General features: G+C 42.9%; 1 protein-coding gene across 10 annotated transcripts in view; it reads right to left on the minus strand.

Annotated features, from left to right (window-relative positions):
* The window catches only part of EPHA5 (EPH receptor A5), a 201,431-nt gene that overhangs the window by 151,232 nt on the left and 35,286 nt on the right, over nucleotides 1–14,913 (minus strand). For all 10 annotated transcript variants that reach the window (XM_015276151.4, XM_040698733.2, XM_015276150.4 and 7 more), the window contains exon 3: nucleotides 10,019–10,682. In XM_015276151.4, the coding sequence (XP_015131637.2) occupies nucleotides 10,019–10,682 (664 nt within the window). The remainder of the gene's footprint in view (nucleotides 1–10,018; nucleotides 10,683–14,913) is intronic.

Below are 14,913 nucleotides of genomic sequence, written 5' to 3' on the forward strand. Positions count from 1 at the left end.
GCCTCAGAGCCAAAGCAGACATTTGTTAAATGGGGAAACAGTGACTGCAACCTCCTTTGTAAAGTAGATCCTTCGAGATCCTGAGAAAAGCCTTTTGTATAGGCTGTAAATATCACCGAAGTCTGTATCAACTGCTTCTTTGTTGTAAAGAAACTACTATCAAGAAACTACTACTTTTCCTTGTAAAGAAACCCAAGTGCCAGTGAATCTCCTCACAAGGCACTCAAAGCCCACCATGAAAACTGAACACCACTGAGCCTCACTAGGACAGGCCAGCTCCCAAGCCAGTGCTGCCTCCTGGGCTCCCATGGCTAGCGGGGCTTTGGCTGCTGAACCCAGAACAGGAGCAGAGCACGAGTCCATCTCACTATGCGGGCTGCATAAGGATGTCAAGCTACAAAGCGAGGCAGCAGAGCAGCAGGTGCATATCCTCTCCCATCAGTCTCTTTCAGGAATGTAACCTGAAGCAGAACAGGGCAGTGACAGCCTTGTTTCCTCCCCAGCCAGTGGATGCGAGCTGCAGCTTTTAGAGCTTATATTTTCAAGGGAAAACATTTTCCTTGGCCTTAACCTGATTTGCTGTCATTTACAGTGAGAAGAAAGTTGTCATCTGAAAGCCCAGTTCTTCAAACTACAACAGTTTAAAGACCTACATTTATAAAGGTAGGACAAGTATAAGACAGCAAGAAGGGACATCCACAGACCCTGCATCTTCTCTTTTGCCTTTTCTTTCTTTAATCTGTTTTGAGTATGCAGTTTGGGTTTTATAAAACACCCAGCCTTACTCTTTGAGTTCATTCCAGCATTAAAAACTTTATTACCATTCTGAGGGAAATAAAAAATGGAGGCACATCAGTACCAAGCTCAGTGCAACCTTAACCATGTGTTGTCTGTGGACACCGTGATGTCTGCACTAGATTAAATCCAATGATAAAAGGGAGCAAGCTTCCAGAATAATACACAGCCATCTCTGTTGAGGTGAAAATCAGTCACCTCTCTGTGCAGACATTTGTGTTGCAGCCTCTTTGCTCTGAGTTCTACTAAACGCTTACCTTATACAAGAGACATTTATGAAGCTTTAAAAATAAAGGTAAATTGCAACTACAGTCAAACAAGACAAAATTGCACCCTTCTTTTCTGAAATCTAGATTTCAACCTCAGTGTTAACTCAAAGCAAGTTAAAATGGTCAAGAAATAAAGCATGCCCCGAGAAAAGCTTGTAATTGAAATGTCAACACATCATTAACTACTGCTAAGTGATTCTAAACGAATAGGACAAAAGTGAAAACCTGCTCTATGAAGAAAACACACAATAGAACATTTTAATACTCAATATAAATTTTTGTGGAATGAGGGCTCTGACAGACATGCACTGATGGATCTATGGCAATTTGAGAGCTTGCAGCCACCCTTCTGCCAAAGATTACCAGCAGTTTTCTATCACTGAAATCCTCTGCATTGCCAACCACTGCTTGTGTGCTTTACGCTGAGTATTTCCCCAGAGTCCCTGCTTCTGATCACTACAATTAATAAGCAAGCTAATTCCAAACAATTCCGAAGTTGGAAGTGACAACCAAATGAACCAAACAGCACACCACATCTTTTCTCCTCCAGCACCTCTCCTATTCCATAATTTAAGAAATTCCTTAAGCTACCAATGGATACCTTGCACTCAAGAATACTAAAAAGTGATGATTTATGAGAAAAAAAAAAATCCAGTGTTTGGCTAAATACCAGTTAATTATCTAGAATCAGAGGCAAAATATATGCCCTAAAGTCTGCCTCAAAATCTCCTTTAGCTAAGAAGCAAGAATGATCTTCAAAACTGAAGTTTTTAAGACCTAATTCCAAACTCAGTTTTACTTATACTGTTCAATCCATAGTTTACATAGGGAGAGAAGTGCTCCTTACTGTATCGTTACTGCATAGCAATCACAGTGGAAGGAATAGGAAGGTTAAAATAGGCAAAGTAACAACCTAAAAGCACTGCTGGAGAATGAAGAAAGATCTTCAGAGTTACAAGGGGTTCCAAGCATACAAGGCAGCGCAGAAGGTGAAAATTCATTATCAAAGTATAATATATTGCCTCAAAGTACAAACCATACCTCCTATAATGAAGACAAATAAACATGTAAACTAAAACAAGTAATAGTATATAAACAGTACTGTAGCAAAAGTTGGCAACATCCCCTTGCTCTCAAATATGTCAACTGTAGAACAAAACCACCTAAATATATACATGCATACACCTCTGCAGAATAAAACCATTCGCCGTCCAGTGAGAACTACCTTTTACTGCAATGTAGCATTCAGGTGATCTCCTTTAAATGTGAAAAGATAATACAGACTGTGTAGCCAAAAATTCAGCTATTCTGATGCTGGTTGGTTTTGTGCCTAATTAAAATTAACTAGGCGCTTCAGCTCATAATTATATGAACACCTACCACGCTATACTCCCAGCCAATTTTGTTTTAATCAGAAAAATGCACAAGAAGGATGAATGATGGGCAAAGAACTCCCTGGAGGGGCAACAGTATTTCCAAATTCAGTATTTTCCATATACTGAACATTTCCATCAGTGTTTTTCTTGCCATGGAATCACCTCCCAGTAGAACAATTAAGAAGAGGGTTTTTTTTTATTTTATTTTTATTATTATTCCTGGACTTGGCTTGCATTCTACTTTGCCATGAGGGTGAAAGTGTGCTCACCGTGCTCGCCTTGCTCACCAAGTCCCAGCAGGAAAGGCACCGAGAAGACAGGCAGGATTTAGTAACATGCTGCCTTTTTGATATCCACAACAAGGAGTCTAGAGTGAGAACTCAGCCAGCCCTAGGTAAAGAAGAAAGCTGGGGAGGGGAGAGTAGAAAAGTTGCCCCTGTTCTGTATCTACGTCATATGCGAAACCAGAAACTCTGGCTGCTTCAGAGCCAAACCCCAACGCCAAAGCAGAGTTACCTGTGCAGCAACACATTTCCATCTCCTAGAAATAAGGGGATGGAGAAGTCAACTGCAGCAACTGCGCCTCCTGGGAAAAACACACGCTCTGAACATTAACTGTTTGTTTTTCTCCAAAATAGGAAGATGAGTAACTCTGCTTCACCTCTGATCAGTTACCAACAAAACGACCCAAGCATCAATTTGGCAGGGAAATTTCTGATCTGCATAAGCTAGCAACCCTTGTCAACTGATTTTAATTATATCCAGAGTAAAACATTTCTGCCAACAGCATTCATTTCTGCAGTCTTTGTTTCCTGTAGGAAATTCTTATTTCTCTTGGCAAGAGCTGGGCTGAACTCCAACACAATTAATGAACAATCATCAAATTAAATATTGATTGTAAAAGCATAGCGATATTCAGCAAAGTTGATTAGAGAAAGAATAATCAAACAACAAATACCAACACGGAAGAAAGCAGAAGAATTTGAATCCCCTAGAGCTGTTTTACAAAAATAATCCAAATATTTCCTCCGGCAGCAGATCCTTCTTAGAAGGAGAAAGCCATACCCTGACCCGTCACTGTCCACCCCTCAGTTTCAAAGCTCTTTTCTCAGAAAGCAGTAGAGAAAAACTTTAGCCAAGGTTTCCTCTGTTATTTCGTCCATCTCTGCAACATCTGTAATCTGTAATCTTGTCCATACACCTTGTAGCTGGCTAAAACTGGCTGCACTCCTTTGATGTCTCCTCAAGCAGCAGCACGCACTGATCCTTGCAAAGGAGAGCCTGGTGACCACCTGAACTAATTCCTCACTTTTTCAGCCTGGCTCTTTCAGTGCAGTTGTTCATGGTTTTTTGGTGTTTCTATTTGTTTTTAACCCGAATATTTTATTAATTTGTGATTCAGCTGTAAAATGCAGCTGAAAAAAAATATCAGGCTTTGCTAACTATTTACATCTGCAGTTACAGCTCTGTGGCTCCATGTCACTACTGGGGCCATTGCTGCACCAAATGCTGTGTATTTGGGTCTCACCTGATCAACAGGTCAGCATCCCTTTCTTTCCAGGAGGATGGGCTCCAAAGCCTTTAAAGGGATAAAAATAAGCACTTCTTAGTTCTGAGTAAGAACACATTGGGCTGTGTTCAGTGAGGATGAATACACAAACCCCAAATAGTAATCAACTAAACTAAATTTACAACCAAACTTTCCTCTGTCAAAGCAGAAAGATGGAAAGGGAAAGGTGGTGCTGCTATATTTCTTTCTCCAAAACCCTAAGTGGGTGAAGACCTCACAGACTTCAGTGGCACCACACTGGTTAGGATCCGGCCTTTGGGAATGTACTGCCTGCTACCGGGGAGACCACCACCAGGCATTTTCAAGCTAGCGAAAATGCTCAGGAGCATTGCTAAAGGATCCATTCAGACAGTACCAGGTGAACCAAAGTAAAGCCAATCACTACAAGTCCTTCAGCAGCACCAAATCACTGCTCTGTAAGACTGCATAGAAATTGAGAACAATTGCTTTCAGTTTTTATTGTTAACTAGTACCGCAATTTATTCTTGTGAATAATGAACCTTAGAACTGGTTCTTTATAAACACGTCCCAGAACAGTCACAATTTACCTTTAGTTGTCTCATAGTTGCTGATGGTTGCCAGAGGAGGTGTAAAATACAAGTAGTTTGGGTTCTTTACAGTAAATACTGCCTAGTTGCCATTATTAATTGAGAGAGCGAGCACATTATATAAGGAGATTAGACCATGTCATATTTACAACCTCAGTGTCCCCAGTGAGAGAAATTGCTCAGCTGTTACTGTCAATGCCTTCTTCAAACAGGAACCCTGCTGACAAGATGATGAATTCAGAACATCGTTGCCAATTAATGATTTGTAGGCAGAAGGGATTTCAATAGTTCCCATATGTCTGTGAGGGTGACTGGGATTTACATCGTCTCTTATTAGACTGTAGTCTGCTTTGTCCAGACATGACACTAGAGCTTGGAAAATGTCATCTTTGCACGAGAAATTTAGTAAACAAAGCCAGGCTCTTCAGGGTTGAAAATGTTTCCTAAAGCACAGTCAGTAATAACCTCCTTAACTGTAAAAGAAAGCAAAGGGGGAGACCACTTGCAACTGATTTACAAACTGAAGGTCAGAAGTTATTTAGGTGTTTGTCAGATCTACAAAACACACTGCCCAGACCACCGTTATGTCAGCCAGGAGCGTAGCATGCATTTCCTAAACATGAGTCAGGCTGTGAAAGAATCACCAGTACCAAAGCAAAGTTTTGCATAGCAAAACTTGCATAGCACCTTCCTCAGTGTAACTTACCCTACTGATGGACTACAAATTTCCTTTACTCTCCTGTAAAAAAAGCTCATCCTTGTGAATATAGCAATATCCCACCCAGAAAGCATTTTACTCACAAACAACATCAGCACGTACTCTGAATGCAGGCATTGTGGACAGCCTAAAGCTGATGTCTTCTATCATCTGATCACCTTTGTGTGCCAACCAGCGGGAGACATTTGGCACTGTGACCTGGATTAAACACAGGACATCCAAACAAGGCCCTCAAACTGACTTTGCCATAGGCACTTTCACTGAATGGCTTAGATTAGAAGAGACCTCAAAGATCATCAAGTTCCAACCCATCTCTGCCACAGGCAGGGTTGCCAACGGCTAGATCCAGTACTAGATTAGGTTGCCCAGAGCCCTGTCTAACCTGGCCTTGAACACCTCCAGGGACTGGGTAATCCAGAACCTCTCCGGGCAACCTGTTCCAACACCTCACCACTCTCCCAGTGAAAAACTTCCCCCTAACATCTAATCTAAATCTTCCCTCCTTGAGCTTAAAACCATTCCCCCATCCTATCACTACCTACACACTATGTGTAAAAAGTTGATTTCTCTCAAGTTTATAAGTTCTCTTTAAATACTGGAAGGCCTTAACAAGGTCTCCCTGCAGTCTTATCTTCTCCAGACTGAATAAGCCCAGCTCCATCAGCCTGTCTTCATAGGAGAGGTACTCCAGTCCTTGGATCATCTTCTTGGCCCTCCTTTGGACCCACTCCAACAGCTCTACATCTTTCCTGTACTGGGGGTCTCAGGCCTGGATGCAGTACTCAAGGTGGGGCCTCACAAGGGCAGAGCAGAGGGACAATCACCTCCCTGTCCCTGCTGGGAGAGGGGACCACCCCTATTCTCATGCAACCCAGGATACCATTGGCCTCCTGGACTGCAAGCACACACTTCCGGCTCGTATTAAGGTTTTCATCTACCAGGACCCTAAGTCCTTCTCAGCCAGGCTACTCCCAAGGAATTTTTCTCTCAGTCTGCATACATATCTGGGATTACTCCACCCCAAGTGCAAAACCTTGCATTTTGCTTTGTTGGTCCTCATTAGGTTCACATGGGTCCACCTTTTGAGATTATCAAGGTCCCTCTGGACGGCATCTCTTTCTTCTGCCATATCTACCACACCACTCAGCATGGTGTCATCAGCAAACGTGTGTGGGGGGCAGGGGGAGGGAATACTCAACCCCAACATCTATGTCACTGATAAAGATGTTAAAGACTACTGGTCCCAAGACAGATCCCTGGAAAGCAATGCTTATCACTGGCCTCTACCTGGACATGAGCCATCTGACCACAACCCTATGGCTGCAAACTTCCAACCAATTCCTTATCGACAGAATAGTCCACTCTTCAAATCATCTCTCTCAAATTTAGAGATAAGGATGTGGTGTGTGACCATGTCAAAGGCCTTGCTGAAGTCCAGATAGATGACATCAGTTGTCTTCCCTTTGTCCACTGATGCCATCATTCCATTGTAGGAGACCAATAGATAGGTCAGGCACGACCTTCCTTTGATGAAGCTATGCTGGATGTCCTGGATCACCTGCTAATCCTTCATGTCTTTCAGGAGGATCTGTTCCGTTATCTTACTAGGCACAGAGGCAAGGCTCACTGGCCCATAGTTCCTCAGGTCCTCCTTCCTCCCCTTTCTTATGAAGGGGATGTTTCCCTTCTTCCAGTCCCTGGGAACTTCACCTGACAGCCACAGTTTTTCAAATATGAGGGAGTGTAGCTTGGCAACCACATCAGCCAGATTCCTTAGGACCCTGGGACACGAGTCATCTGGCCCAATAAGCATGTACACATTCAGTCTCATGAGGTGATCTTGGACTGGTTCTACCATTACAGTGGAAAGAGTTTGCTCTCCTAGTTTCCACCAAGAGATTCAGGAATGTGAGAAATATGAAAATCCTGGCTGCCAGTGAAGACTGAGGCAAAGCACTCATTGAATACCTCAACCTTCTCCATATCTGTTGTAGCCAGTTTTCCTTTCTCATTTATCAGAGGAAGTACACTCTCTTTTTCTGGTCTCTTCTGACCAATGTACCTATAGAAACACTTCTTAAATTGTTTTTAACATCCCTTGCCAAGTTCATTTCCATCTGTGCTTTAGCCTTCCTAATCCCATGTCTGCATGTTCAGACATGTATTCTGTATTCTTCCCGGTGACATGTCCTCATTTCCACTGCCTGTACGTGCCCTTTTCCCTCAGTTTGACCTGCAGGTCCTAGCCAAACCATGTTGGTTTCCTGCCTCCTCATCCTGCTTTCTTACTCTGAGGGATAGGGAGCTCTTGCACTCTCAGAAAGGCATACTTAAAGAATAGCTAGCTTTGCTCCACTCCTTTGTCTCTAAGGACAGCTTCCCAGGAGATCTCATCCAACCATTCCTTAGACAGCCTAAACTTCACTATTCTGAAGTTCAGGGTCCCAACTCTACTCTTTGCCAGTCCTACATTCCTCAGGAGCACGAACTCAACTAGGGCATGGTCATTGCAGCCCAGGCTGCCTCCAATCTTAATGCCTTTAACAATCTCCTCCACGTTGGTGAACACCAGGTCCAACAACATTTCACTGCTGGTCAGCCTGCCCAGTATCTGAACCAGGAAGTTGTTGTCAATGGACTGCAGGAGTCTCCTGGATCACTTTCAGCTTGTCACATTGTTTTCCCAACAGATAACTGGGTGATTGAGATCACCCATCAGGATGACAGATCCCAACATCTCATTGATCTGGTGGTGGAATTTAGTCTACAGTCCTTATTTGTAGGAAAGCCCTAACAGTCCAGAGTAACTAAAATAAGAGACTTTTGCTGAGGATGCAGACTATGGGTGAAGTATAGGAGTAGTTTATGTGGGTAAATAAGTAAGTATGGTAGTAAGCCTACCATAGCAAGGCAAAAGTTCATCATGACTTAGCTTCCTAACATTTTCACATTGTACTCAACAAAGTCATAAGCTGAGTGACCAGAAGACACTGTTCTCCAAAGTGACCAAGAAAAATAAGTAAAAACAAATAAAAATTCCCACCCACATCCCAAAATAGAAAGCAGAATCCCACGTCACTCAGATACTAAGATCCTCTGAAAGCATATTGCAGATTGCCATCTCAGCAATATCAGAGATGTAGTTGCTCTGGACTTGATGAACCTTTAAGTCTTTTCCAATATAAATGATTCTGTGATTCTAAAAGCAAGCTCTTCAAAAGCTACTCTTCAGTGTCTGTTTTAAGCCACTTGTGCTTTTTCTGTTTTAGTTTGTGGTTGTTGTTGCGTGCCTTTTTTGGGGGGGGGGGGGGGGAGGAGTTATTTTTTTGTCTTTTAAGTCCTTTAAGATCACTTTAAAATATCTCATGCTGCTTATGCACTGTGAGAGGGCAGGATTTGAATGGCAATTAATTAATGTACTCTTACTCCAAAAATTCTTACAGGTGATTCAAGTCAGTGTCTAGACATCAGACCCAATCAGTGCATGTTATTTCAGGATGCAGTATTTTTAGCCACCATGAGGCAGATTCTGGCTGAAATATCTGGCACATCTCCTTCATTTGCAACAGTGTTTCCTCAGCTTGGAGCAATGTTCATCTTTGGTCCCCCTGTGCAGTATCAAACAGCAAGTCAGATGTCTTCACCCACACACAGGAGAAAATACCTCTATTGGCACATGAAAGCAAAAAAAAAAAAACCCTCATTTTGTAATATTGACTGTAGAAAATGGAGACTCTCCTATTAAAAAAAAAGTTTACCAATGAATTAACTCTTGAGAAGACTTGAAGTACAATAGACAATAGACTTGTACTAGGCTGAGGACTACAGGATCATGGCCACAGGTCACTTCAGATAGGCACAGATCCATCCTATGCATCAACAGTAAGTGCCAAAGATAGCTTTCTGAACCAAGGTGAAGAGAAAACACAACACTGTCTTCATCTGGAAGAGAATCCTTCTGCCTTCTCCACAGGTTCCCTCTAAGTGGCCACAAGCAGAAGATAAGAAAATGGGAGATGCAACTGATGATGAAAAAGTAAGTTTTGCAAAAGCAAATCTGTGCCAAACTTTTCTCTTTCTCACCAAAATAGGTTTTCTTTTAAACAGTTACACATCTACAACAGAAGGACAAATTTTACAAACAAACATACAATACAAAATGCCATACTTTCTGTACCACCTCATCATATGCTGCACTTTTCGAAAAGCATTCAAATTTTCAGCTTCAGACACCCTAGATCACTTCCTCAAGGCCCCTGATTCAGGAGACCTATAATGAACAGCAACACAGAAACCTCAGCCAGCTGCTTCTGTGCAAACTTGAACATACATGGAGGCATTCTTACCAGTGGGGCTTCACATTTAACTCTAAGCAGCTTTATAGTAAACTATTTACCAGAAAAGAAAATACCAAACCTTTCCCGCTCCACCATCTCTGCCCCCACCTCAAAGAACAATAGGGAAAAAAAAAGGTCCTTTAAATACAAACCACAAAACACATCTCATAATGGGAAATAAATTTCAAAGCACTGGAGAGACCTGTACGTAGGTATGAAGTCCCACTACATCCATCCAAGGCCTCTTCACCTGCCACAGCCATTGAAAGGAGCTCAGTGGAAGAGGGAACCCAACCTGCCGCAGGCAACTCAACCAGACATGATGAAAGGATATAGAAGAGAAAAAAGCCAAGACTGCACATCACCCTGGCCACTTCAGCACAGCGACCCCCTGCAAACCCTTACCTTGGCAGGTGTTGTTCTTCTCCTCGTACCCTGCCTTGCACAAACACTTCCCGATGGGCACCAGCCATTCTCCCTCAGCACTGCAGTGCATCTTTGGTGCCTCATCAGTCACTGAGTGGTTGACACAGACGCCTGACACTTCTAGCAGCTGCGAGGAATCTGCTCCTGTGATGGTATCTGGAAAGCGTGCCAGGTTGCGGATCACTGATGGGCATTTCTTGTAGTACACACGCACAGAGACCAGGGCAATGCAGGCGCCCACATCCTGGAAAGCAAGGTAAAATCCTTTTTTTGTTAGAGGCCCAACATCTCTCACTTCTGTGTTTAACTTCATAACTCTGTCGCCGAGGTCCAACTCCGTGAAGCTCTCATCAGCAGCAATGGTATCTATCTTGATGTACTGATTCTCTCTGATGTTCCTCCCATCTTCATCATCTGACTCAAAGTAGTACATGTTAAAAGTCTCCTTGCAAGTCCCAAGTCCTCCTGGAAGGCTGTTACAGTCCCTCAGGGTGAATTTGAGTTCAATGAAGATGCGGGACGCCCCTTCATTAGAGATCCAGCTGGTCAGAAGCCAGTTGTTCTGATTCTGTTCCATTACCTTGCATACTTGGTATGTGTGTATCGGAGCATAGTTTTCATCCACCTCACCAATTTCTTCCCACTGTGTAAAGAGAAGAAGTATTACTTTTAAAAAAGTTACAATTTCCACAAATCTTAGTTTTCCCATGGAAGATCACTTTGGGATTCAGAGGTTTATAGCAGGGGGCTTAATGGAAGAAAAAATGTTGTATATGACAGTGTTTTCCACGCTGGAAGCTTGATACATAGTCAACAATAAAAGTATTAGATAAAACACCCTTTAGAAATATAAAAAGATGCTAATTAAAACCTTCTGGTTCAGACTTCTCAGAAGTGAGAAAATATACCACCAGGTCTCTCCACTAGCACTCCAAATGACAAAACAAAAGCAGATGGGGCCACGGGTTGGTCTTTTCCTATCATACACACAGGTGAAAAGCCATTTACAGTCCATCTGTCCCTGCTTCCCCAGGTTCCTTTCTATCGCATCCTCAAATCACTGCTCTGCACAGTGAAGACAAGCACATTTCTCCAGCTGATCCCTCCCACTGAACAGTTTGCCATAAAATCAGCAGTGGTGTATGAAGTAAATATGCCTCTGAGCGCTAGTCACTGGAGTTCCTGCTCATGGAAAGAGCTGAATAGTTTAAACAGAAAAGGTGACTTTTGAACATGCTAGGCAGGTTTTCAAGATAACTTCTCCCAGCTGTTTAAGGCAATTGTAACAACTACTTCGTTGTTTTAATTTTGGTCCCACGCTAGACCACTAGACTGAATCACTTGGAAAGAATGCTTTTTCCTGGTCTAGCACTGCAACAATGCCTACAATAGGAACATGCAACATTAACATTTCCTTTCTGCTTTTGACAAGTACAGTATCACATTAAGAGATTAGATTAACCCACGTGCAGTAAAGAAGTCAGGAGAACTAGTGATATCAGCTCTGTTCCTCTCTCCTACTTCTGAACTGCTCATCTATAAGGGCTTAATTCCCAAAGCCTCTGCTCAGTGCTGCTGCCTGCTTCCAATCACTGCTGTGGACTCAAAAGGTAATTTAAAGGTGCTTCGATACAAGGTAATAGCTATATTCCAAGCTGAACATTTTCCAGGGCCAAAGGCCAAGATTTTATTGGAAACACTGCCTGAGACGAAGTCGAGAGCCTTCTCCACCCAGATATCATTACTGCAGAGCTGACAGGGAACGCCCTCAGAGTCAACATAACAGTGACATTTTTTTCCAGGGAAATGCTTTTCTTAAATTTTATATGAATATGACAGCAATAAGTGGCATGAGAGTATCATGCAATGCTACAGTCCCAAATGAGTTATAAGTACCACCAGCAATAAATAATGTCTTCTTCCACGTGTACCCCTCCTCCCTGACCTGAGAGATAAGAGTGTGGACTTGAGCAGTTTTACCAAAGATGCACCTGCTGTGATGTGCAGAGCTCACATCCATCATACCACCCATCTCCTAAGAGAGGGACCTCACCTGAGGAAATTTTTCTCATCTTTATTTCAAAATCCTCCACACATCTCTTCTTAAACAGGCTATGATCAATCCTGCTGTCACTTCATCCTTCTGCCAATACCACATATGGAGCTGGGGAGATGCCTATGGCTAAAGCGAGGCAGACCTGGGCAGGATTCATGCCTAACTTTGGGGAGAAGCAGTTTCTTTGACATGAAACCACAGAAATGCAAGGTCTTATTTTTATCTAGCTGGAGATTCCCTTTGAGGAGGAGTGTTTCACTTTTCCACTTCTCCCACTTCACACTTCTCCCACCGAGGTGTAGGTCCCTGCTGCAATGACCTCAGTAACTTTTGCTCTTTCCAGCTGAAGGTTTGAATGATCCTCTGCCAAGTGCATCAACCAGCAGGTATGGGAAGTGCTCAGTGAAAAAATTTTGAGGTGGAAACTGCTGAGGCCAAACTGTTTTAAGTGGAGATATATACAGAAGGCCACAGAATACAGTGCAACACTATACGATATTTAGAGGGTATCTAATGGACGTGTCTTGCAGAGAACTGATGTTTGCAGAGACTGTGATGTTGCAATCATATCATTAATGATTTAGCTTGAGAGCATAGCAAATATCCTCAGAAAAACACTTCTTTAATTCAGATCAATTTTCAAAGGCAACCATTATGCTCTTCACTCACAAAATTAAGCACAGGTCCAAGAGTTAAGCTCAGCTCCAAGAGTTGTGTTAGGGGAAGTAGAAGAAAGCTCCTTTGTTCAACAATGAAATCCAGAGGCTCTAATGGTTGCTTTCATTCCCTGAGAGCAATTAATGATGAGGAGGAAGAACAAAGTACTGAGCTGAGGTCTCATCTCAGTTGCAACAAGTGCCACATCACCTAACATCTCAGGCTTCAGGCCATGCTGCCCTTCCAGTAGGGAACCCCAAATCCAAGCAACCTTGCCATCACCACCTGCCATCAGACCTAAAGCAGCCAAAGAGCAAGAGGAAAGGGAAATGCTAATGAGTTAAGGCTGCTTATCTCTGCATAATCCTCAAGGGAGAACCAAGTACCCTGTATCAGAGCCATCACTATTGTATAAAATCTCTGCTCTGCCATCTAATCCCATCTCACTCCTTCCTATCTGCATGTGAGAGTGCACCATTTCTTTCTCTTCCAATTAGCACAGCTGGGTCTGCCTCACCCAGGAGACTGCAGGCAGCCTGCCACAGCTCTGCTTTTCCATCCCTCCTTGAGGAGGAGACAGGAGAAGAGAGCCTTGGCACCTTCTGCCTGGTTGCAGCTTCCCAATTACTGCAGACCTCAGACAACTCCTCTAAACAATAAAGGAATACAGACTAGCTGGAAATTGTGCAGGATGAAACGTTGCACAGTAATGGTTAATGAAAAAGGAAGCACAACACATTAAAGTGACAGCATCTAGCGGAAAATATTTGCATGAAAAAATATTAAGTACAACTGAACAAAATGCGTAACATTTTAATTCCTCTCTGCAGCACATATTTTTGAAATATAAATCAACCCCATCTGCAGGATTAAAACAAAAATGCAACATTAATTTGGTGCTAAATGTTTTCTCTAAGTCTTTAATAGCTGTAAGAAGGAAAACACACATGCATTTCAATAGCCTGATGTTAAATCATTTATAGAAGACCTATTTCTGAATCAGAAATTTCCAGTACGCCACTGCTGGCAAGTGAACAGGTGCCCGAGATGCACTCGGCTTCATCAATAGGAAGCAAGTAATTCATGCACGCTGTCTGCCTATGGAAGGGCCAAAGATATCACACATCCAACTAACACACATATGAGAGCTAAAAAGCATTCAGTGGAGCAGCCTTGGGTTAAACGGACAATTCTAAAACATTCACCATCTGTCCACTGGTCAGGCGTGTTTCTAATCTCTGGGATTCCAGGACTGCAATGTGCTACTGCAGCACAGCAAAAACTGCTGCCCCAAAAACAAATACTGACATAGGAAATGAAGATTTCAAAGCTTTTTTTTGGCCTTTGGGTTTTTGGGTTTTTGTTTGTTTGTTTTTTGATGGTTGTTTTTTTAAAGGGAAATTTTTGTTACTTGTCTCCATCTGAAGCAGCCACCAAAGTTGGCACACACATTTCAAGCCCAATTCCACACATTTTAGGGCTGCTAAAAGCAATTAGGCATTTAATTAAATCCTAGGAGTCATAAGAGGGGAGGGAAGCTTAAGAGCATTAAACAAAGGGGTTCCCAGGACTGCCCAGAAACCCCAGCAGCACTTCCTCCATTCTGCACAAGGACTATGCAAGCTGCTTCTGCTGCCACTGCCTATTTCACAGGTTTCTGGGTACAAGCAGCCTCACTTCCTCCCCGTTAGTCCTCTCCCATTCCTCCATATGGAACTGTGCAACTTATGTAGGATAACTCTGCAAGCTGCTGAATCAAAAGATGAAAAATTCAAAGAGGTTTTAAATATTTTCATCCTTTTTCCTCTAGAGAAAAACGATTAAGTCTCTTATTGCACATCATCCATCCATATCTTCTTTTCCCCCCTTCACACTTCCCAACGTAACCAACTCTCTACCTCTTGTCTCTCAACATTTCATCTCCATAGTGGCTCTGGTCTCCTTCACCTGCACTTGCCCACCAGCTCCATATGGTTACATAACTTCACTTTTCCTACCCTTTTCTTTGGCTGCTCCTTCCAACACTGGGCAAAGAACTTGAGCTCCATGTACCTCAAGCACAGAGAAGAGCAGGGCATTACCCAGGGAAACACACTGCCCTTCCAGAAGGACAGGCCAGCACAGCACTCAGCTCTGTGCAGTTCCCTCTGCCTTCCATCCC

Source organism: Gallus gallus, chromosome 4 (assembly GCF_016699485.2).
Source record: "Gallus gallus isolate bGalGal1 chromosome 4, bGalGal1.mat.broiler.GRCg7b, whole genome shotgun sequence".
Lineage (NCBI taxonomy): Eukaryota > Metazoa > Chordata > Aves > Galliformes > Phasianidae > Gallus > Gallus gallus.